Genomic DNA, 25650 nt, shown 5'->3' with positions numbered 1-25650 from the left:
AAAAAAAAAGCACAAACGTACCAGAATCACTGACGTGTGAAAGGGGCCTTAAAGGTATTTACGAGTAGAGATGAGTGAACCTTTGCAAGTTCGGTTTGTATGGTACAATCGAACTTTAGATAAGGTTCGGTTTGTGACACAGACTTGACCCGAACCTCAATGAAAGTCAGTAATAGGGCAGATTGTGTCTTCTGCCACATGCAGCCAGACATTAACAATCCCACTTCCTGATGGATACTCCACTCTGAATTTGGTCTAAAAAGGTGAACCAAGCACGTTTGTGAAAATCATTGTTTTCGCTGGATAAGTGGTTTCTCGACACTGGAGCTACTAAATTACAATAGAAAAAATAGCACTTAAAAGATAAAACCACCTATGTAAATAAAAAAATAGCAAATAAATTGGTTGCAGGCAAAGGTATAAAAGATTTCCTAAATCTCATGTAAGATTTTTTTTTTGTGTGGGAATGACTAGGCTTCAAATTTTTAAACTCCACCAAGCCCATTCTGTTCAGAATCTCAGATTTTCTCAACTTCACTTTTTGTGTAGAAAGGCTAAAATATGCAATACAAAACAATATGGATTTGCAAAAAAATGTGCAGCAGACAATATCTAGACATCTTAAAAATGTTTCCCAGCTTGCAAAATTTAGTAAATTGACTGTTTTTGATCCATGCTATTAGAATAGATGCAACAGGACTGCACACTGGTCAACTTTCTTGTCCATGTTAGGCCCTATTCACATATCCGTGTCTCCAGTACGTGTGACGTCCGTTTCCACATGTACCAGATACACAGACACACATAGACCACTAAATTTAATGTGTTTATTCACATGTCTGTGCTTTAACAAGGACAGTGTATCAATGTGCTCCATACGGAGACATGTCAGTTTTTGGCCAGCAGTATGAGTGTGACATGGGATGCACACTGATCTGTGTGACACGTACCAGAGGACACCTCACTGAAATTAAATGGATTTTTATACTTACCTGTCTCTGACGCCGATTTTGCTTATGAGTCCTACTCATTATGCCTCATGAATATTCACTGCACTGACAGCGGACCCGGAAGGAATTGTAATAGTAGTACCGTAAACAGAAAAGTATGCCAGTTCATGGTGTCCGTGTGCTATCCGGGTGTCACAAGGACAGCACACTAATGACTGACATACTGATGGCCCACGGAACTCCACAATGTACTGAGCAAAATGTTCGATTTTTTCACAGATGTGTAAAGGGGGCCTTAAGGATGAAAACCGTGCATGAAGCAACACATCGAACACCAACGTTCTTCTGTACATGGTTCTCCTTACGAAATACGAGGCTAAACTTTTCATTCAAGTCGAGATTTACATAATATACTTTAGTCTAAAGCGGTTTCTATAATTCTGCAGATTGTTGTTCAAAATTATTATTATTGTTAATATTTATAGGGCACCATTAATTCCATGGTGCTGTACATGAGAAGGGGTTAGATACAGAATACATATACAAGTTACAATAGACAGACTGGTACAGAGGGAAGAGGACCCTGCCCTTGCAGGCTTACATTCTATAGGATTTTGGGGAGAAGACAATAGGTGGGGTGTTGGTTGGGCAGCGGCTCCGCACGGTGGTGAGGCAGCGGCGGCGGCTCCGCACGGTGGTGAGGCAGTAGCTGTGGTGGTGGTGAAGCAGTGGGGTCATTGAAGATTATAGGCATTCCTGAACAGAAGAGTTTTCAAGTTCCGTTTCAAGCTTGCAAGTGTAGCAGATAATCTGACGTGGTGAGGCAGCGAATTCCAGAAGACAGGGGCTGCTCGGGAGAAGTCTTGGAGGCGGTTGCATGAGGAGCGAATGAGAGAGGAGGAGAGGAGATCTTGGGAGGACCGGAGATTACATTTTGGAGAGTAGCGGGAGATTAGTTCAGAGATATACGGAGGAGACAGATTATGGATGGCTTTGTAGGTCAGTGTTGTTAGTTTGAATTGGATACGGTGGAAGATTGGGAGCCAATGGAGGGATTTGCAAAGGGGAGAATTGGGGTGGTATTGAGGAGAGAGGTGGATCAGTCGGGCAGCAGAATTAAGGATGGACTTGAGAGGGGCAAGATGGTTAGCAGGGAGGCCACAGAGGAGGATGATGCAGTAATCCAGGCGGGAGATTATAAGGGCATACACTAGGATTTTTGTAGATTGCGAACTGAGGAAGAGACGGATTCTAGAAATGTTTTTGAGTTGAAGACGGCAGGAGGTGGTGAGGGATTGGATGTGTGGTGTGAAGGACAAGGCATAGTCGATGGTCACTCCAAGGCATAGAACTTTGGATACTGGGGAGAGCGTGATGTTCTTTAATGTAATAGATAGATCAGGTAGAGGGTGTAGGTGAGATGGAGGAAATATGATTAGTTCATTTTTGGCCACATTGAGCTTTAGGAAGCGAGAGGAAAAGATGGAGGATATAGCCGATAGACACTCTGGGATTCTGGACAGCAGAGATGTGACATCTGGACCAGAGAGGTAGATGTGAGTGTCATCGGCATATAGGTGGTACTGGAAGCCATGGGACTTTATGAGTTGTCGCAGGCCGAATGTATATATTGTCAGAAATGTTACTGTCATATCTATAACAGCTTTAATTCATCTCTGCATTGAAGTCTCCAGCCAAGTCCAGAACTCTGCCATCTCTGGCAGTCCTATAGACAATCCATGGAGCGATGTTGTGCTTGCTTGACTTACGCTCTTTACAAATGAAGCTCTACATGACCCAGTTTTTGGGATTGGTGATACTCCCAGCATTTGGATAACAATTTGGGCCTTGTAAATTCGATTTTTATTTTCATTCTTTAAATTATTTTTATGTCTTTGTTACAGACTAATGTTAGAATACTGCGATGTAGACAGTGCAACTCATTACAATATGTTGGTTCTATTTCTGCTGTAAAGAATCATTGTCCTCTGCAAAGTATCGGAACTCTTCAAGGGAAGGGACAACTTGTATTTAATCCCACAGCACTCATTTCCTTTTGACAATGAAACATTACAAAAGGCACGGCTGAGATATCTGCAAGCTAAAGAGGAGATTCTGCTTTTCAATGACTAAATGACCACTTGGTCCTAGCAATGAAGGATGATTTACAGTAAGCTAATGACTTACACGCCAGCATTGTCCAAAATGGCCATAAACAAGGTACAAAAGTATGAACCTGGAAGAGCAAACACAGCTGTTGTAGTGGTGATTACGAGAATAATGACGTTCGGCTACAGGTACACTATCTTCCCTGCGGCAGGGTAGACACCAATTACGGAGGTGTAAAAGACCCAGAAATTGATTAGGTGTGCAAGGTAACACAGTAATGAAGTCAGATTTATTTGCTTGATCTTTTCAGCAACCTATGATTCTCATTTTTTTTACCATTTCCAAAGTAACCAAATGTTTTCTTTCACCCAAAAAAAATTAAATAAATCTGGGGAAAAAAAAAAAAAAAAAACACAAAACAAAAAAACAACTCTCCCCCCCCCCCGATTATAAAGATCGGCACACTTTCTGAATAATGGAATCAATATTAGAGGGGTGGTGCAGGCATTCCGTCCAAGTATTGTGCATTTGCCCTATCCTAATTTCTATGACTCTTGCTGGGTAGCAGAAGACTGCTTCAGCAACCACCACTCAACACCCAATGTCACATCTGGCTCGAGAGTGTTTCACACTTTTCAACAATCAATCACAGTCCAACCAGCACATATGAGGTGGGAGATCAGCGGCCGGTCCGTACTAAGATCTTTAATATCGGAAGTGAGAAACTGGCCTTATTTCTCTAAAAGAGAAATTTTTGGCTTGGCCATTGATCAATATCCTATTTATTTTTAAAGGGAACCTGTCAGGTGCAATATGCACCCTAAACCACGAGCAGTTCTGGGTGTATATCAGTAATCCCTGCCTAACTGTCCATGTATACACTAGCATAGATAAAGAGATCTTTAGAAAAAGTATATCTAATATCTAAAGATAGTTTATTATATGCTAATGGGGCCAGCGACTAGTCACAAGGGACGTTACTTCTTTTGGCTAGCTGGCCCACATAGTATGTTAGCACGTCCCTGTGGGTGTACTAACATGCTAAAGAATGCACATTGACGCCGCAAATACCTCACTCTTAATGGCGGCCGGCCATTAGGATGGAAGATGGATGGGCACTGTGCATGATCCAGAGTCCCCGGAACGTCTGGTCACGTGCACTAAACTGATGCCGGGTGTAAGCTTCCCGGCTTCAGTGAGGTACAGTGCGCACAACTAGAAGTGATGGGGACTCTGGATCATGCGGGATGCGCTGCCATCCTCCACCGGCCACCATTAAGAGTGAGGTGTGTGCGGCGTCGCTGTGCATTCATTAGCATGTAAGTGCACCCACAGGGGTTTTTCCTTTTTTTGGTGTAACTACACCCAATCACACTGGGCTGAGCACCGAGCGTACCTGAGCAAAGTGATGCTCTCGCAAGTGGTTTGCATACTTAAAGTACCCAAACTTTGTTTTTTTGCAAAGTCTGTGCTCGGTATGAACACCGAACCTCGGGTTCACTCATCTCTAATTATGACCTGCATAACTGCAGCGTACGCATCTTGGCAGGAACGTGTGTTCTACAGCCATAGAAAGCGAGTGGATCTGGACATTACCCCTTCTATGCTTTTTAATTGTCATGCAGTTAACGCTGGAGAACGGATCTTAAGCGATAATGTAGTCATTAGCATTTTGGTTCACAATTTTCACCAGACAGAAACACAGATGGAGTTAACTGTACGAGACTTACCTCTACCACAGATTTTAAATCCAGTCGAAAATTAAAATCTCCAAAGACAAAGTAGGGAACTTTCTCAAATCGATGATCTGTAATACTGAAAGATGAAACCGTGTCAGTCACATGATGGTATTTTAAATACCTTTTAAAGAATAAAAGGCTCAATACAAAATGATTATAGATATAAAATAAACTAGGACTACCATTGTGAACAGGACTAACTTTGAAGAACGAGCGTCGCGGTAATATCTGCAACGGTCTTAGGGTACCTTCTCACTTAGCGATGCAGCAACGATCCGACCAGCGATCTGACCTGGTCAGGATCGCTGCTGCATCGCTACATGGTCGCTGGTGAGCTGTCAAACAGGCAGATCTCACCAGCGACCAGTGAACAGCCCCCAGCCAGCAGCGACGTGCAAGCGACGCTGCGCTTGCACGGAGCCGCCGTCTGGAAGCTGCGGAGACTGGTAACTAAGGTAAACATCGGGTATGGTTACCCGATGTTTACATTAGTTACCAGCGCACACCGCTTAGCTGTGTGTGCAGGGAGCAGGGAGCCGCGCACACTGAGCGCTGGCTCCTTGCTCTCCTAGCTGCTGTACACATCGGGTTAATTAACCCGATGTGTAATGCAGCTACATGTGCAGAGAGCAAGGAGCCGCGCACACTGCTTAGCGCTGGCTCCTTGCTCTCCTAGCTGCTGTACACATCGGGTTAATTAACCCGATGTGTACAGCAGCTACATGTGCAGAGAGCCGGCAGCACAGGCAGCGTGAGAGCTGCGGAGGCTGGTAACTAAGGTAAATATCGGGTAACCACCTTGGTTACCCGATGTTTATCTTGGTTACAAGCTTACCTCAGCTGTCAGACGCCGGCTCCTGCTCCCTGCTCGCTTCATTTGTCGCTTTCTCGCTGTCACACACAGCGATCTGTGTGTCACAGCGGGAGAGCGGCTTTGAAGAAAACGAACCAGGGCTGTGTGTAACGAGCAGCGATCTCGCAGCAGGGGCCAGATCGCTGCTCAGTGTCACACACAGCGAGAGCGCTAATGAGGTCACTGCTGCGTCACAAAAAGCGTGACTCAGCAGCGATCTCGGCAGTGAGCTCGCTGTGTGTGAAGCACCCCTTATTCATAAGAAATTGATGTTCCTGCTTCAGGAAATCTCATGGATAAATAAAATTTTAAAGTTCTTTAATCATCATTTTCTATCAAGTAGGTAAAAATCATGTCCAGAAACTTCAATTTCATCTGTCCCCTGTATCATTGCATAACTACAGAATTTTGGTTTAGGATTCAAGTTGAGTGACAAACAGCCCATATGGAAGAATTATTAAGACCACATTACACCATGTTCCAAATTATTATGCAAATTGGATTTAAGTGTCCCAGCGATTAATAATGAAACTCATTGATGGTATTGTGTCTCAGGGTTCTTTGGATCACTGAAATCAATCTCAGATACCTGTGATAATTAGTTTGCCAGGTGAGCCCAATAAAAGGGAAACAGGATGCTCCACAATATTAAGCAGGCTACAGTTTTCAAGTAACCTGGGAAAGAAAAAGGATCTCTCTGCTGCCGAAAAGCATCAAATAGTGCAATCCCTTGGACAAGGGATGAAAACATGTGATCATCGTACTGTGAAGAGATTTGTGGCGGATTCTGAGCACATATGTGTCCGTGCTGATAAAGGCAGAATGAGGAAGGTTTCTGCCAGGCAAGTCCATCGGATTTAAAGAACAGCTGCTAAAAAGCCATTACAAACGAGCAAACAAGATATTTGAAGCTGCTGGTGCCTCTGGAGTCCCTCGAACCTCAAGGTGTAGGATCCTTCAAAGGCTTGCTGTGGTTCCTAAACCTACTATTCGGCCACCCCTAACCAGTGCTCACAAGCAGAAACTGTTGCAGTGGGACCAGACATAAATGAAGACTAATTTTCAAACAGTCTTGTTTACTGATGAGTGTCGAGCAATACTGGATGGTCCAGATGGATGCAGTAGTGGATGGTTGATGGATGGCCACCATGTCCCAACAAGGCTGCGACATCAGCAGTGGAGTCATGTTTTTGGCCGGAATCATGGAGAGACATCTGGTAGGCCCCTTTAGGGTTCCATAAGGTGTGAAAATTACCTCTGCAAAGTATATAGATTTTCTGACTGACAACTTTCTTCCATGGTACAAAAAGCAAAATGTGCCTTCAGGAGCAAAATCATCTTCATGCATGACAATGCACCATCTCATGCTGCAAAGAATAACTCTGTGTGATTGACTGCTAAGGGCATACAAGTAGATAAACTCATGGTGTGGCCACAATCTTCCCCTGACCTCAACCCTATAGAGAACCTTTGGAGTATCATCAAAGATCTATGAGGGTGGGAGGCAGTTCACATCAAAACAGCAGCTCTGGGAGGCTATTGTGACATTATGCAAAGAAATTCAAGCAGAAACTCTCCAAAAACTCACAAGTTCAATGGATGCAAGAATTGTGAAGGTGATATCAAAGAAGCGTTCCTATGTTAACATGTAACTTGGCCTGTTAGGATGTTTTGGAGTTAAATAGCTTTTTATTTCAGTGAATGTGACCTCCAAATGCTGCAAATTCCACAAATGAGCATTTTCAGGTCTTTATATACTGTTATTGGGAAGTTTCTACAATAAAAATCAACGTATACTTTAACGGGTGATGACTTTTATTAGACTGTCTGTCATTTGCACCGACCATTTAGGAAAATCAGAGAAAAATATAATTTGCATAACAATTTGGAACATGGTGTAGTCTTGAAGAACCGAGCATTATTAGAAAAGATTAATAAAATTTTAACACATCAAGAAGTTTTTTTTTTTCCCCTGGTAATTTTGAGCAAATGCAGGGAGAACTAAGCCTAAAGGACCTTCTACAAATTAGACTTAAGGGGGGCTAAACCTGCTGATACTGGACGACTTCTTGATATCATAACTTTGGATTTCCAAAGCCAGATTCCTTTTTGTCTCTTGAGATAAGCCGTTGTCCAAGGAGGGTGTTATTTGCTGTCTCGGAGAACACAGGAGTAGAGATGAGCAGACCAGTGGAAGTTCAGTTTGTGCAACCGGATGTTTGGAAAAGTTTGCTTTGGGAACCAAACTTGACCTGAACCCCAATGGAAGTCACTGATTGGCAGAACGTGGGTGAAGACTGGAATTGCCCAGTCATTAAACGATCACTTCGGGGGGCGAGTAAGTTGCGTTTTTCCGATCACACTGTTACCCCAGCGCGAACTGATCAAACGCTGCAAGAGTACCAGAGCATAGCGATGCACATACAAGAGGTTTGCATACGTAAAGCACTCAAACTCGAATGTTTGTTTTTTGGAAAGTGTGTTCGGTACGGAACACCAAGCCTTGGGTACGCTCATCTCTACACAGGAGCTCTCAGCCAAGCTGAGTGTCCTCTGTATGGATGAGTAGGGGTAGTTATTAGGGATGATCAAATACTTCGATTATTCGGCTTCGCGAATATTTTAAAAATACCTCACCGCTATTCGACTATTCGCGAATATTTGATGAGCAATGTAAGTCTATGGGGAATCCCAAATAACTATTCTGAACTATTCGGGCTTGCCATAGACTTACATTGTGAATCGAATAGTGGCGAGGTATTCGGAAAATACTCGTGAAGCCGAATAACCGAAGTATTCGATCATCCCTAGTAGTTATCCAATGTGTACGGAGGGACTTAATTAAGACGGACAAGAAAATGGCTTGGAGAAACAAAAAAAAAGGGATATTTTGGAAGATGATATTACAAGGCGACAACTGAACTATAACAAATTTAATTAGAATCAATCTTCTACATTTCACGCAGGTGTGAATACCGGTCACAGAACATCAGTCCATTTTTCTCCAAAAGTTCCAACCATTCCTGTTAGGTTCACACCACAATTCATAACACATTAACTTTAAGCAAAGACATTTTGGCCTTTGCCAATTTCAGTAATTCATTTCGATTTTTGGCATTGCTCAAGGTCATTTACAGCTAACATAAAAATAATGAATGTTGGTGAAGTGGCAGAAAGGCGTGACGGATTGCTTTTTAAATAAATTGATTTTTCAAGGAAGGTATGTGCAGCTAATTTTTCCCCAAAGTCATTTTTTTTAAATTGACACTTCTTGCCAAAGATCTGCTACTTACGGCTTGTTAACTAAATGGATATCACAAGTCAGAAATGATGGAGTAAAACAAAAAAAAAAAAAAAAGAAATCCAGGCCAGAAAGAAAAAGAAATCAGTTAATTAAAGCTCAATTACATTACTTTAACACATTTAGGGATTTCATAAAAATGATAAGTTTCACCTCGGTTATTAAGATCATGCTTTGCCCTGAAGGCACAGAGGCAGCCCGAAGTATTCCAGCTATGGATTGCTGTCTGTGCATAGTGGAAAGTGTTCTTCAGAGAAGGATGAAGACCAAAGAACCAGAAAAACTTCAGCTTCATGTACATTTAAGCTCCTTCATTAAAGGGCATGTCCACCACTCGGACAACCCCCTACTCATTCCCCTTGTTCGCCCCTGTAAAAATAAATAAGCCTATACTTACCTCCGATGCAGCCGCGGTTCCAGCGATGTGTGAAGCCGCATTCCCAGGCCCACATGACATTGTTATGACACACAAACCCCGCGACCAATCAGCACCGATGTCTGTCTCCCCGCCTTTGGACATTTGAGCAGGATGTGAGCGCAGCGCTGACTTACTGCTCAAACATCCGAAGGAGGGGTGAAGGAAGTCGGCGCTGATTGGTGCAACATTTCCCCCCCCCCCGCCTAAAAATATTACACAGTACTACAGTATATCACATATGTGAGTACACAGCTTACATTGTTGTAAATATTTTATTATATCTTTTCATGGGACAACACTGAAGATCTGACATTTTGATACAATGTACAGTAGTCAGTGTACAGCTTGTATAAGAGTGTAAATTTGGTGAGATATAAATAACTGCATACACAGCCATTAATGTCTAAATTGCTGGCAACAAAAGTGAGTACACCCCTAAGTGAAAATGGCCAAATTGTGTCCCAAGTATCAATATTTTGTGTGGCCACCATTATTTTCAGGCACTATGTTAACTTTCTTGGACATTAAGTTCACTAGAGCTTCACAGGACCCGCTGGATCCTCTTCCATCCTCCATGACGACATCACAAAGCTGGTGGATGTTTGAGACCCTGCACTTCTCCACCTTCCGTTTGAGGAGGCCCCACAGATGCTCAATAGGGTTTAGATCTGGGGACACTTGGCCAGTCCAGCACCTTAAGTGTAAGAACGCACTTTGCTTTTTACCTGCTTTTTTGCTGCTTTTTCAACTGCAGCGTTTAATGCCAAAATGGATGTGTTCTGCTTTTCAAGCAAAGTCTATGGGAATTTGGTTTTCTAAACCGCACTATGCTGTTCAAACTGCAGCCTTTTTGTGGCAGAAATTAGAGCAAAAATTTAACTTTGCAGTGCAAAACCCAAATGGCAAAAACAATTGACATGTCAATTGTTTTGCACTGCAAAGCTGAGTTTTTGCTCTAATTTCTGCCACAAAAAGGCTGCAGTTTGAACAGCATAGTGCGGTTTAGAAAACCAAATTCCCATAGACTTTAAAAAAAGCAGGTAAAAAGCAAAGTGCGTTCTTACCCTTACTCTTAGGCGGGTTTTACACGTTGCGACATCGCTAGTAATTGCTAGCGATATCCAGCGCGATAGCACCCGCCCCCGTTGCACATGCGATTTGGTAATTGCTGCCGTAGCGAACATTATTGCTACGGCAGCGTCACACGCACATACCTGCGGTCGAACCGACATCATGGAAATGGACGTTACACAGATCAACGATATTGTACTCTTCTGTGCTCATTCATCGTCACACCTAGGATTTACACGTTGCGATGACGCTACCGGCGCCGGATGTGCGTCACTAACGACGTGACCACGACGATATATCGGTAGCGATGTCGCAACGTGCAAAGCCCGCCTTAGTTTTTTTTAGCAAGGGAGTAGTCTTCTTGGAGGTGTGTTTGGAGTCATTACCATGTTGGAATACTTAGCTACCCACAGCCGTCAGCACTCATGCAGCCCCAAACCATAACACTCCCTCCCACCATGCCTGACTGTAAGCAGGACACAATTGTCTTTATACTCCTCACCAGGGTGCAACCACACGTTTGACACCATCTGAACCAAATAGGTTTACTTGTCTTCAGAAACTGCGGGTTTTCTTGTGCATTATATCTTTAGAAGAGGCTTCATTCTGGAACGACGGCCATGAAAGACAATTTGATGCAGGGTATGGTCTAAGCACTTACAGGCGGACCCCCCCTTCACCTGTAACCTCTGCAGCAATTCTGGCTCATACCACTATATTGAATAGACAACCTCTGGATATGACGCTGAGCACATGCACTCAACTTCTTTGGTTGACCATGGTGTGGCCTGTTCTGAGTGGATACTGTCTTATTAAACCGCTTTGTGGTCTTGGCCACTGTGCTGCAGCTCAGGTTCAGGGTGTTGGAATCTACTTCTAGCCTAGGCCATCTTTATGTTGAGTAATAATTATTTTTTTTCATATCCTCAGAGAATTCTTTGCCATAAGATGCAATGCTGAACTTCCAGTGACCAGTATGAGAGAGTGTGTGAGGGATAACACCAACTGTAATACACCTGCTCCCCATTCACACCTGCAATAATGAGTCACATGACACCGGGAAGTGAGAATGTTCATTTTAATTCCAGAATAAGGCCACGTGCACACACTTAGTATTTGGTGAGTTTATTTCCCCCCTAGTCCTTGTAGCCAAAACCAGGAATGGAACAATCGGAGAAAAAGTATAATAGAAATACGGGCACCACTTCTGGATTTTTTTATCCACTCCTGGTTTTGGCTTCCAAATACGTGAGGTAAAAAAACCTCACCAAAATACTGAAACATGGCATACAGCCATTTTGATTTGGATATTTCAGAGTAAGTACATCACCCTCAACAGGCCTAAGATTGAATAAATAATATGTTATAAATTAATTATAATGCATGCTATTATTAATGTGGAATAAGGTGATACATCCTCTTTAAAGGTTATTCCCATCTCCAAGATTCTATCCTAATATGTAGTAGGTGTAATAATATTAGCAAATACCTCCAAATAGAATTGTGTTATAGTTCTCCTGATCTAGCTATGTCTCTGTGCAGGGCATTGCAGGACCTTAACTGCGTGGTTGTAACCGTGGATACCCAAGGTCCTGCAACCCTGCACATGAGGCAAGAGACATGGATATATCAGGAGAACTATAATACATTTCTATTTGGAGGCATTTGCTAACATTAGTATACCTACTGCATATTAGGATAGGATCTTGGAGATGGGAATACCCCTTTAAGCTCCTGATCCCAATGCAATAACTTTAGGAGGAGCCCACCACCTGCCAAGTGCCATTGAGTTTTGGTGTGAGTGTGACGTCTACCTCTGCCCATTAGAGCTAAACTCTTGCATTATACACAGATTTCAATTTAATGTCATTTGTAAATAAGCTACAGTCTATCCTGTGCTTGTCAATAATGGATGGTTGAGCCAGAGGTTGTACTCCTCTCCACATTATTCCATAGACTAAGTTGGCAAGAGCAGGGACCTCTCCCCTCTGTACCAGTCTGTTATTGAAAGGCTTTGTGCAGACAGTGAGTTATCGCTTTTCGTTTTTTTTTTTAAAGGGAACCTGTTACCAGGTTTTTCCTCTATAAGCTGCGGCCACCACCAGTGAGCTTTCTTATACAGCATTTTAGAATACTGTATATAAGAGCGCAGGCTGTTGTGAATACGTTTTCCAGTTTGGGGCTCCCTCTTGTGGTCAGTGCTGGCGGTGCAGTTGATGTGTGGAATGAAAGCCACACACCTGTGGAGGACTGGCAATCAGGGTCAGATTGGGCTATTTAACTGAGTAGTTTTCTCTTGTTACTTGCCGGTGCTCAATGATCTCCTGTGTGTTAAGGGCATTCTGTAACCAGCTCTGCTCACTACCAGAACTCCTCTCAGATAAGTGCTCTTTGTACCTCTGCTGTTTGTTTCTTGTTGTTTTTTCTGCTTTGATACTAATGCATGATTCCTATTTTGTCTGTGTGGAGTTCGTGGTGGAATGGGATCATTCCCTGCTGGGAGTGTCTGTATCCTTAGCTCCATGATTCTGCAAGGTATTGTGTTTGTCATGCTTTTTAATAATTCAGTCCCTCATCTGTATTAGTGTTTTTGGATCCCAGTAACATTTGAGTGGTGATACAGTGGGGGAGAGGTTGTGTGACCTCAGGATTTTTCCATAACAGAAGTGCTGGTATATATTAGGGTTTTCTACGTCTGCAGACAGTTGCTCCTTCCTATCCTTTCCTATAAAGATAGTTTGGGCCTCACCTTTGCTGAATCCGTCTTTTCTAGCTTTGTATTATGTTTTTCTATATCACCGTAGCCTTTACATATGGGGGGCTATCTATCTTTGGGGACTGTTCCAAGGCAGATTACCTTTCTTATATATCTATCGGAGAATATTTAGTTCTCCAGCTGTGTCGAGACGACTAGGTCATCGTAGGCTCGTCCCACGGCTACTTCTAGTTGTGTGTCAGGATTAGGTCTGCAGTCCGTTAAAGTTCCAGCCACTCTGTTACCATTTGGGATGCCGCATTTTTTGATCCTCCTTGGTCCCTGAATCATAACAGCGGGCTACTCTGTATAACATAAAAAACACTTTTATAAAATACTCACCTAAGGGGCGGTCCGGTCCGATGGGTGTCGCTGCTCACGGTACAGCGCCTCCTTCATCTTGTGTGATCGCCGTCTTCCTTCTCAGTCCCGTGTGAATGACACGTCCTACGCCATCCACACAGAGGCCTCCATTGCGCGCCTGCGCTGGCGCACTTTGATCTCTTCTACTGATGGCAGAGCAAAGTACTGTAATGAGCAGATTCGAGAAAAATTCAAAGATCGCCTGCACATATGCACTACAATACTTTGATCTGCCCTCAGCTGGGAAGATCAAAGGGAGCATGCGCAGGACCGCAATGGAAGCCTCCCTGTGAATGACGCAGAACGTGTCATGCGCACATGGCTGAAAAGGAGGATGGCAACTGCACAAAATGGAGGAGGCGCCAGACAGAGCAATGACACCCATCGGATCGGACCGCCTCCTAGGTATTATAAAGGTGATTTTTATGTTCTACAGAGCGGTCTGGGCTCTTATATACAGCATTCTTAAATGCTGTACATAAAAGCTCACTGGTGGTGGCCGCAGCTTATAAGGGAAAAACCAGGTGACAGGTTCCCTTTAATCCTTATGCCAGCAAATTCCATCTTCGTGCACATGTTGATGTTTTTTTTCCTTGCAGATTTGGTGCAGAAAACAATCTGCAGTATGTTAGTTCTTTCAGAGTTTCTGCCTGGGTTTTTAAACATTGAAAAGCAATGAAAAACACATGCAAAAAAACCCAGCATTAAAAAAAACAAGGCAAAAACGAGCCTCTTTTGTGCTGCTTTTTTCCTGCCAAGAGATACAGAAATGGTGCAAAAAAATTCTGCAAAAAAAAAAATACTCAATGTGCACACAGCCTTAGATTGTTTACTGTATGTTATATCTGTCCTTTGTATGTAACCCCCTTATCATGCAAATCATGAAATCAATGGTGCTATAATAATAATAAATTAATAACAATATTATTATTATTATTATTATTATTATTATTAATAATGGAAGCTTCCGATCCCAGATCACACAACAGCTGAAAATGTTCAGACTTGGGACAGTAACAATAGATTTGCAATAACCAAAATAAATACATAAAAGTCGTGATAAATTACAATGGCTTCTTCTACTTCGCAGCTTTATGGTTGCAGCTTAAGGATTTTATAAATGTTATCCCATGAAGAAGTCATAAGTCGTCCTTGTGAGGGCATCCATTGGTAAATGTTACAAGGGATTCATCATAACAATACGCCGTAGCATAGCATGATTCATTCTACAAAGGGTGAGCAGGAGGTGAACTAGTAACAGTGTAAGCTGTATATAACAATATCACAATACATCACCAGCAGCGCTCAAAAAGGCAAATTTTCTAATGGCTCTCTAGAAACTGGAGGATGTTTAGAGGGACAGTTTCATCAAAATGTGCCATCTTTTAAAATATGGCTTTTCTTTTTGCAACTGTAGTACATGTAAAGTGAAGCTCCATTTTTGGTCAAATCTAGTATATATAAAATTTCTTTTTACAGCTATATCCACTTAGATTTAGTTCCTTTTTATCACAAAAAATCTACAGTATTACATGAAAACCGTCAACAAGCTGCTGATGATTTCCTATTATAACGTTATGTAAATAAATATATACACACACATATACACACACACATATATATATATATATATATATATATATATATATATATATATATATATATATACATACATATATATATACATATATATATATATATATATATATATATATATATATATATATATATATATATATATATATATATATACATACATATGCATACATATACATACATATACATACATATACATACATATACATACATACATACACACACACAGTGCCTACAAGTAGTATTCAACCCCCTGCAGATTTAGCAGGTTTACACATTCGGAATTAACTTGGCATTGTGACATTTGGACTGTAGATCAGCCTGGAAGTGTGAAATGCACTGCAGCAAAAAAGAATGTTATTTCTTTTTTTATTTTTTTTTTAAATTGTGAAAAGTTCATTCAGAGGGTCATTTATTATTCAACCCCTCAAACCACAAGAATTCTGTTTGGTTCCCCTAAAGTATTAAGAAGTATTTCAGGCACAAAGAACAATGAGCTTCACATGTTTGGATTAATTATCTTTTTTTCCAGCCTTTTCTGACTAATTAAGACCCTCTCCAAACTTGTGAACAGCACTCATACTTGGTCAACATGGGAAAGACAAAGGAGCATTCCAAGGCCATCAGAGACAAGATCGTGGAGGGTCACAAGGCTGGCAAGGGGTACAAAACACTTTCCAAGGAGTTGGGCCTACCTGTTTCCACTGTTGGGAGCATCATCCGGAAGTGGAAGGCTTATGGAACTACTGTTAGCCTTCCACGGCCTGGACAGCCTTTGAAAGTTTCCTCCCGTGCCGAGGCCAGGCTTGTCCGAAGAGTCAAGGCTAACCCAAGGACAACAAGGAAGGAGCTCCGGGAAGATCTCATGGCAGTGGGGACATTGGTTTCAGTCAATACCATAAGTAACGTACTCCACCGCAATGGTCTCCGTTCCAGACGAGCCCGTAAGGTACCTTTACTTTCAAAGCGTCATGTCAAGGCTCGTCTACAGTTTGCTCATGATCACTTGGAGGACTCTGAGACAGACTGGTTCAAGGTTCTCTGGTCTGATGAGACTAAGATCGAGATCTTTGGTGCCAACCACACACGTGACGTTTGGAGACTGGATGGCACTGCATACGACCCCAAGAATACCATCCCAACAGTCAAGCATGGTGGTGGCAGCATCATGCTGTGGGGCTGTTTCTCAGCCAAGGGGCCAGGCCATCTGGTCCGCATCCATGGGAAGATGGATAGCACGGCCTACCTGGAGATTTTGGCCAAGAACCTCCGCTCCTCCATCAACGATCTTAAGATGGGTCGTCATTTCATCTTCCAACAAGACAACGACCCAAAGCACACAGCCAAAAAAACCAAGGCCTGGTTCAAGAGGGAAAAAATCAAGGTGTTGCAGTGGCCTAGTCAGTCTCCTGACCTTAACCCAATTGAAAACTTGTGGAAGGAGCTCAAGATTAAAGTCCACATGAGACACCCAAAGAACCTAGATAACGTGGAGAAGATCTGCATGGAGGAGTGGGCCAAGATAACTCCAGAGACCTGTGCCGGCCTGATCAGTTCTTATAAAAGATGATTATTAGCTGTAATTGCAAACAAGGGTTATTCCACAAAATATTAAACCTAGGGGTTGAATAATAATTGACCCACACTTTTATGTTGAAAATTTATTAAATTTTAACTGAGCAACATAACTTGTTGGTTTGTAAGATTTATGCATCTGTTAATAAATCCTGCTCTTGTTTGAAGTTTGCAGGCTCTAACTTATTTGCATCTTATCAAACCTGCTAAATCTGCAGGGGGTTGAATACTACTTGTAGGCACTGTATATATACACACACATTATATATAATTTATATATATATATATATACATACACACGCCATGTACCAGTGCTTTATATTGACCACACATGTATTTATACATATAAATGAGATCTCCTCTGAGAGGTCTTTTTTCAAAGCTAAACAAATCAACTTTTCCAACCTGTCATCATACGGGCGGCCTCCATTCCTTGTAGTCTAGTTGCCTGCCTTTGAACTAACTTCTGAATGTCCTTTTTAAAATGTGGAGCCCAAAACTGGATCCCATATTCCAGATGTGGCCTAAAATGTTGTTTGCTTTAGCAGCTGCTGACTGACATTGAGTGCTGCTGCTCAGTTTATTTGTAATGACAATACCCGAGTCCTTCTCATGTTCTGTAGTCCCGAGTTTACTTCCATGTAATGTATACGCAGCTATAGGATTACTCCGTCCTAGGTGCATTACTTTATATTTATCAACATTAAATCTCATTTGCCAAGTATCTGCCCATTCTGACATCTTATCCAGATCTCTTTGTAATATTGTACTATCAAAGTCAGATCTTAATATCCTACATAGTTTGGTGTCGTCAGCAAAGCCTGACACTTTACTATCAATCCCATCCACAAGGTCATTAATAAAGAGATTAAAAAGAATTGGTCCTAGCACAGATCCCTGTGGCCCCCACTGCTGACTATAGCCCAGTTAGAGAATGTACCATTTATGACTATTTTTTGTTTCCTATCTTTTAGCCAATTCCTTACCAATTTGCATATAGTTTCCCTTAGTCCTTGCTTCTGGAGCTCCAGTATAAGGCTATTATGTAGTACAGTATCAAATGCCTTTGCAAAGTCCAAATAAATTACATCAGCTGCATTACCAGCATTAATTTATAAGTCCTGGAACACTTACTAGAAATGTATAGTTAAGAGACTAAAATACAGCGCCTTGCGAAAGTATTGGGCCCCCTTGAATTTTTCAACCTTTTCCCACATTTTAGGCCTCAAATGAAGATAAAACATTTTAATGTTCTGGTGAAAAATCAACAAGTGGGACACAATTGTGAAGTTGAATGAAATGTATTGCTTATTTTAAACTTTTATAAAAAGTAAAACTGAAAATTGGTGCGTGCAATATTATTCAGCCCCTTTAAGTTAATACTTTGTAGCGCCCCCTTTTGCTGCGATTACAGCTGCAGTCGCTTGGGGTATGTGTATCAGTTTTGCACATCGAGAGACTGAAATTCTTGCCCATTCTTCCTTTGTAAACAGCTAGAGCTGAGTGAGGTTGGATGGAGAGCGTTTGTGAACAGCAGTTTTCAGCTCTTTCCACAGATTCTCGATAGGATTCAGGTCTGGACTGTGACTTGGCCGTTCTAACACCTGGATCTGTTTATTTGTGAACCATTCCATTGTAGATTTTGCTTTATGTTTGGGATCATTGTCTTGTTGGAAGACAAATCTCCATCCCAGTCTCAGGTCTTTTACAGACTCCAACAGGTTTTCTTCAAGAATGCTCCTGTATTTGGCTCCATCCATCTTCCCATCAATTTTAACCATCTTCCTTGTTCCTGCTGAAGAAAAGCAGGCGCAAACCATAATGCTGCCACCACCATGTTTGACAGTGGGGATAGTGTGTTCAGGGTGATGAGCTGAGCTGTGTTGCTTTTATGCCAAACATATCATTTGGTATTGTGCCCAAAAAAGTTCAGTTTTGGCTTCATCTGACCAGAGCACCTTCTTCCACATGTTTGGTGTCTCCCAGGTGGCTTGTGGCAAACTGTAAACAACACTTTTTATGGATATCTTTGACAAATGGCTTTCTTCTTGACACTCTTCCATAAAGGCAGATTTGTGCAGTGTATGAGATTGTTGTCCTATGGACAGACTCTCCCACCTCAGCTGTAGATCTCAGCAGTTCATCCAGAGCGATCATGGGCCTCTTGGCTGCATCTCTGATCAGTCTTCCCCTTGATTGAAATGACATTTTGAGGGTTGGCCGGGTCTTGGTAGATTTGCAGTGGTATGATACTCCTTCCATTTCAATATGATCGCTTGCACAGTGCTCCTTGGGATGTTTAAAGTTGTGGAAATCTTTTTGTAACCAAATCCGGCTTTAAACTTCTTCACAACAGTATCATGGACCTGCCTGTTGTGTTCCTTGGTCTTCATGATGCTCTCTGTGCTTTAAACAGAACACTGAGACTATCACAGAGCAGGTGCATTTATACGGAGACTTGATTACACACAGGCGACTTATATTTATCATCATCAGTCATTTAGGACAACATTGGATCATTCAGAGATCCTCAATGAACTTCTGGAGTGAGTTTGCTGCACTGAAAGTAAAGGGGATGAATAATATTGCACGCCCCAATTTTCAGTCTATTATTTTTTTAAAACGTTTAAAATAAGCAATAAATATCGTTCACCTTCACAATTGTGTCCCACTTGTTGATTCTTCACCATAACATTAAAATTTTTATCTTTATGTTTGAAGCCTGAAATGTGGGAAAAGGTTGAAAAATTCAAGGTGGCTGAATACTTTTGCAATGCATTGTACTTGTTTATGGGTAAACATGGCCTCTTTTTCTGTGATTTTTTTTGAGGGGGGGGATTTAACTTCTGTATCAGTGAATTTCTTTTAATTTTAATGCAACGCAAGATAAGGGCCCTTGATGCATATTGCAAGCTTCCTTATTTTTGGCCAAAATATCAAATAATATCTCACATTATTTGTGCTCTCCACAGAAGCAGCCAAACTCTCCAATGTTGTTGCGAGGAAATGGGGTGTCTCTGCTGGTGAGGTGCACTTACATAGTGCTTGGCAGTCCACCTAATTTAATTTAAAGGGAACCTGTCATCAGGTTTTTCCCCTTATGAGCTGCAGCCACCACCACTGAGCCCTTATATACAGAGTTCCATAGCCTGAGATTTCCAATTTTCTCAGGTTATATATTAAAGAAAAAAAAAAAAAAAGGGTTCCAATTTGTGTTACAACATTTCTTTCAAAGTCAAACTCCATGAATGTTGCAGAATTCAAAATTGCAAATAAGTCCTTGTTGTGTCCAGTGCATTGCAGTGCCCAGCTGGTGCTTCTGGAGACACACACACACACACACACACACACACACACACACACACACACAAAAATAAGTGGACTTCCTCACTACAAAAATGCCAAAAATGTGGATGTTAACTGTGGTATAGGCACATTGTGGTGCTCAGACAAGAGGGGGGTATTTGTATTTGGGAGTGCAGATTTTGATGGATATCTTTTTGGGGGAGCCATAGAGCTTGTCCAGAACCTTTGTGCTACCAGTAACGTGAGTGCCCCCTTTATTTCCGTTAATAGATGACAGAGCGGGATGGGGACTTGTGTTTTTGTGGGTTGAGTTGAATGCTATTTGGTGTCAAGTTTTGGAACAGAACGTTTTGGATAAGTCCACATTTATCCTGTGCTCTATGCTGAGCAATTCCATTAGAGTTTCCATCTACATCACCGAAATATGGATGCATTCACTGAGGCAGCAGAGTTACTCCGGACTCCATTTGGCCTCCATTCACTGTAAAAAAACAAAACAAAACGGAAATCGCCAGATCACAGGCCAGAATATAGTTAATGCTACTGATAATGACCACTCGTATCTAAATCTCTGACATACTGAAAATATCCTGAAATAAATAAAATCCAAAGATACACTCAGATTTACTTCTCTGGCGTCATCTCTCTGCTGTCCAGAATCCCAAAGTTTCCATCAGTCATATCTTCGCCTCTCGCTTCGCAATACAAAGTGGAGAAAACTGAACTAGGTATCTTTCCTCCGTCCCACTTAACTCCCCTACCCAATCTATCACAATAAATGAAATCATGCTTTCCCGTGCCTCCAGAATTTATCTTTCCCCAACCCTGATGCCACTAAAATGTTAGCACATGCTCTCATCATCTCCCACCTGGACTACTGCAAAATCCACCTCTGTGGTCTCTCAGTTAATTCTTGCACCTCTCCAGTCAGTCCCCAACTCTGCTGCGGGACTCATCCACAACTTTCCTTTGCGTCTCTTCTCTAAAAATCCCTTCATTGGCTCCCAATTACCCAACATATCTAGTTCAAACTACTAACATTAACCTACAAAGACATCCATAAATTGGTCTGCTCCATATATCTCCTGATATCTTCCCACATGCAATCTCCGATCCTACAAAGACCTTCTCCTCACTTCCTTACTTGATGTTTCTCAATCACGTCCAAGACTTTTCCAGAGTAACCCAAACACGTCTGATTATCTACCACATTCAGAATTTTCAGGCGGCACTTGAAAACCCATCTCTTCAAGAAGCCATTACAGCCTACAATGACCCTGCCGTCACCCCCTCACCACCGGAGCTGCTGAAAACCTCCCAACCTACAGTCTTCCTCCTTCCCCCATTATCCTGTAGACTGTAAGCCCGCAGGGACAGTGCCCTCTCCAGTCTGTTCCCAACTGTTATTACTAATTTGTGGTCTTTAATTTAGGTTTGTATTTTGTGCATAAACTCCTTTCACATGTACAGTACAATGGAACCTATAGTGATCTAAAAATAAACAGTGCCACCACCACCACTACCAACAGTGCTACCACCACCAGCAGCACCGCCACCAACAACAGCACCGCCACCAACAACAGCGCCGCCACCAACAACAGCGCCGCCACCAACAACAGCGCCGCCACCAACAACGGCGCCGCCACCAACAACAGCGCCGCCAGCAACAACAGCGCCGCCAGCAACAACAGCGCCGCCAGCAACAACCACAATGCCAGCAACAACCACAATGCCACCAACATCAGTAGCGCTAGCAGCAGCATCAGCAACATCAACAGCAACAACATCAACAGCAACATCAGCAACAGCAACGCAACATCGGGTTAATTACCTGATGTGTACTCTGCTACGTGTGCAGGCAGCAGGAGCCGGCTTCTGCGGACGCTGGTAACCACGGTAAACATTGGGTAACCAAGAAGCCCTTACCTTAGTTACCCGATATTTACCTTCGTTACCAGCGTCCGCCGCTCTCACACTGCCAGTGCCGGCTCCCTGCACTCCTAGCCACAGTACACATCGGGTTAATTACCCGATGTGTACTGTGGCTACGTGTGCAGAGAGCAGAGAGCCGGCACTGACAGTGTGAGAGCGGCGGACGCTGGTAACGAAGGTAAATATCGGGTAACCAAGGTAAGGGCTTCTTGGTTACCCAATGTTTACCGTGGTTACCAGCGTCCGCAGAAGCCGGCTCCTGCTGCCTGCACATTCAGTTGTTGCTCTGTCGCTGTCACACACAGCGATGTGTGCTTCACAGCGGGAGAGCAACAACTAAAAAATGGTCCAGGACATTCAGCAACAACCGGCGACCTTACAGCAGGGGCCAGGTTGTTGCTGGATGTCACACACAGCAACATCGCTACCAACATCGCTACCAACATCGCTGCTACGTCACAAAAGTTGTTCGTTAGCAGTGATGTTGCTAGCGATGTTGCTTAGTGTGACGTGGCCTTAAGGCCCAGTCACACACAACAACTTACCAGCGATCCCGAAAACGATGCGACCTGATAGGGATCGCAGGTAAGTCGCTGGGAGGTCGCAGGTGAGATGTCACACAGTCAGACCTTACCAACAATGCAGGAACAATACAGGTCGCAGTACGGACCTGTATAACGATTTCAGCAGTCACTGTGACCCTGTCATACAGTGTCAAACACAGCGATGTGTCCTGCCCAGCAGGACATAGCCTTTAAGAAAATGGCCTGGACCATTCGGCAACGACTAGAGAGCTCACAGCAGGAGCCTGATCGCTGGTAGGTGTCACACATAAGATCGCTAACGGGATTGCTACTGCGTCACGGAAACCATGACTCAGCAGCGATCTCGTTGTGTGACGGTACCTTTAGTAAAAGCAACATCAGCAACAACATCAGCAACAACAACAACAACAACAACAACAACATCAGCAGCAGCAACAACATCAGCAGCAGCAACAACATCAGCAGCAACAACAACATCAGCAGCAGCAACATCAGCAGCAACAACATCAGCAGCAACAACATCAGCAGCAACAACATCAGCAGCAGCAACAACAACAACATCAGCAGCAGCAGCAGCAGCAACATCAGCAGCAGCAACATCAGCAGCAGCAACAACAACAACAACATCAGCAGCAGCAACATCAGCAGCAGCAGCAGCAACATCAGCAGCAGCAGCAACATCAGCAGCAACATCAGCAGCAACAACAACATCAGCAGCAGCAACAACATCAGCAACAACATCAGCAGCAACAACATCAACAACATCAACAACAACAACATCAGCAACAACAACAACATCAGCAGCAACAACAACATCAGCAGCAACAACAACAACATCAGCAGCAACAACAACATCAGTAGCAGCAACAACATCAGTAGAGCAGCAACAACATCAGTAGCAACAACAACATCAGTAGCAACAACAACATCAGTAAAACAACAACATCAGTAAAACAACAACAGTAACAACAACAGTAACAACAACAGTAACAACAACTGTAACAACAACTGTAATAATAACTGTAATAATAACTGTAATAATAACTGTAATAATAACTGTAATAATAACTAACAGTAAACAAATATGCAAATCATTTAATTTAGTGTTCTGACATGTCACATTCTGGAACTATAGTACTGATCCAAACTGGCTTGAGAGGGAATGTGTACTCAGAAAAAAGTTCAGGAATCATGTAAACTATTGACTGGATCTAAATTGTATAATTAATATCAAATGTGAACCATCTAACATTTCCCATCTAATCTCTATCTATGACCTAATATCAATTTAAAATCCATCCGTCTTTATATAAGAATGTTTATTGTTAAGTTCAAATCAAGAAAAATAAATAAATTTGCCTTCGTCTTCTTGAAGGTTTTCATGGACATCATCCCATCAGCATCTATTTCAGTGCAGTTTTATTTCAGTAAAAGGAGAACAAAAAAACTTTTACAATAACTTGCGTCAAGAAGGGCTGACGGCGATACTTTCTCCAGATATGCATGGAGGCTGGAAAAAAAAGCCCCTCAGACAAATGCATGCAATTTAAAGTGGAAGGCAGCGGAGCATAACTCAATGTGACAAGGGGCACACTGATTTAGCTAAACCATTTCTCAGGGTACTTTGTAAGGAGGATCATCTGTATTATTCCCCTAATAGCCATGCCTAATGCAATAGCCTTCAGGGTTTTGTCCCGACCAAGGTATCGGCTGCAGGTCAGAAGGTAACATACTGTTTACACGATTATTTCCTAAAGCACTTATCAGGCATTCGGTGTGAAAGTTGACTTTTCTGTTTGTAAGGAGGCCAAAAGAATTAAAGGAATGGGAAAAATTAGCCACACTGAACTAGAGCTGAATGGCTGAGGTGGGAGGTCTGAATAAGCCCCTCTGTGGTTCTCAGCGGGGCACCTTATTAGTCGCGTCATTGCAGTTCATTCAAGCAAACCACAACAGTGTCACCAACATTCCCACACAAAGACAAAGTCCTCCACACAGTCTATAAACATGCTTCCTCTGGACAATTCATCCTGCCTTGACATCAATAAAAAAATAAATTAAAAAAAAACCCCATAAAAACACACTATTTTTTTTTTTTTACATTTCGCAATAATAAAAAAAATAAAAGTTAATTTGAAGTAAAAAATAGTTTTCTAGAAACTTGAATGTGAATTGTTACCCCTCTATAAATCACTTGTAAGGCCACATCTGGAATATGGGAACCAGTTTTGGGCTCCACATTTTAAAAAGGACATTCAGAAGTTAGAATCAGTTCAAAGGCGGCAACTAGATTACTACAAGGAATGGAGGCCGCCCATATGATGAGTAATGGAGGCCGCCCGTATGATGAGTAATGGAGGCCGCCCGTATGAGGAGTAATGGAGGCCGCCCGTATGAGGAGTAATGGAGGCCGCCCGTATGAGGAGTAATGGAGGCCGCCCGTATGATGAGTAATGGAGGCCGCCCGTATGATGAGTAATGGAGGCCGCCCGTATGATGAGTAATGGAGGCCGCCCGTATGATGAGTAATGGAGGCCGCCCGTATGATGAGTAATGGAGGCCGCCCGTATGATGAGTAATGGAGGCCGCCCGTATGATGAGTAATAGAGGCCGCCCGTATGATGAGTAATGGAGGCCGCCCGTATGATGAGTAATGGAGGCCGCCCGTATGATGAGTAATGGAGGCCTCCCGTATGATGAGAGGTTGAAAAAGTTAGATATGTTTAGCTTAGAAAAAAGACGTCTGAGGAGATCTCATTTATATGTATAAATACATGTGTGGTCAATATAAAGGACTGGCACATGACTTATTCCTTCCAAAGACAATACTAAGGACCAGGGAGCACTCACTGCGAGTGGAAGAAAAGCGATTCCAACACCTAAATAGGAAAGGGTTCTTTACAGTTAGGCTATGTTCACACGTTGCGTTTTTTCCCGCGTTTCTGCAGCGTTTTTGGCAGCAGCGTTTTTGGGCAAAATGGCTTGCGTTTTTGATTTCCAGCAAAGTCTATGGGAAAAGCAGAAATCCTGTCTGCATTTTGCTTTTTTTTCAGCAGCGTTTAATTTGCATATTTGTGGTCAAAAACCATGCTGAAAAAGAAGCAGCATGTCAGTTGTTTTTGCCATTTCTGCAGCGT

The 25650-nt window shown here is 42.5% G+C and overlaps 1 protein-coding gene across 1 annotated transcript in view; it reads right to left on the bottom strand.

The window, feature by feature from the left end:
* The window catches only part of INPP5A (inositol polyphosphate-5-phosphatase A), a 550538-nt gene that overhangs the window by 170162 nt on the left and 354726 nt on the right, over window positions 1-25650 (bottom strand). The window contains exon 9 of the mRNA XM_075351609.1: window positions 4790-4874. Within this exon, the coding sequence (XP_075207724.1) occupies window positions 4790-4874 (85 nt within the window). The remainder of the gene's footprint in view (window positions 1-4789; window positions 4875-25650) is intronic.

This window comes from Anomaloglossus baeobatrachus, chromosome 5 (genome assembly GCF_048569485.1).
Source record: "Anomaloglossus baeobatrachus isolate aAnoBae1 chromosome 5, aAnoBae1.hap1, whole genome shotgun sequence".
Taxonomy (NCBI): domain Eukaryota; kingdom Metazoa; phylum Chordata; class Amphibia; order Anura; family Aromobatidae; genus Anomaloglossus; species Anomaloglossus baeobatrachus.
The sequence above is the reverse complement of the archived record's forward strand: the minus strand, read 5'-3'. Positions and strand labels throughout refer to the sequence as shown.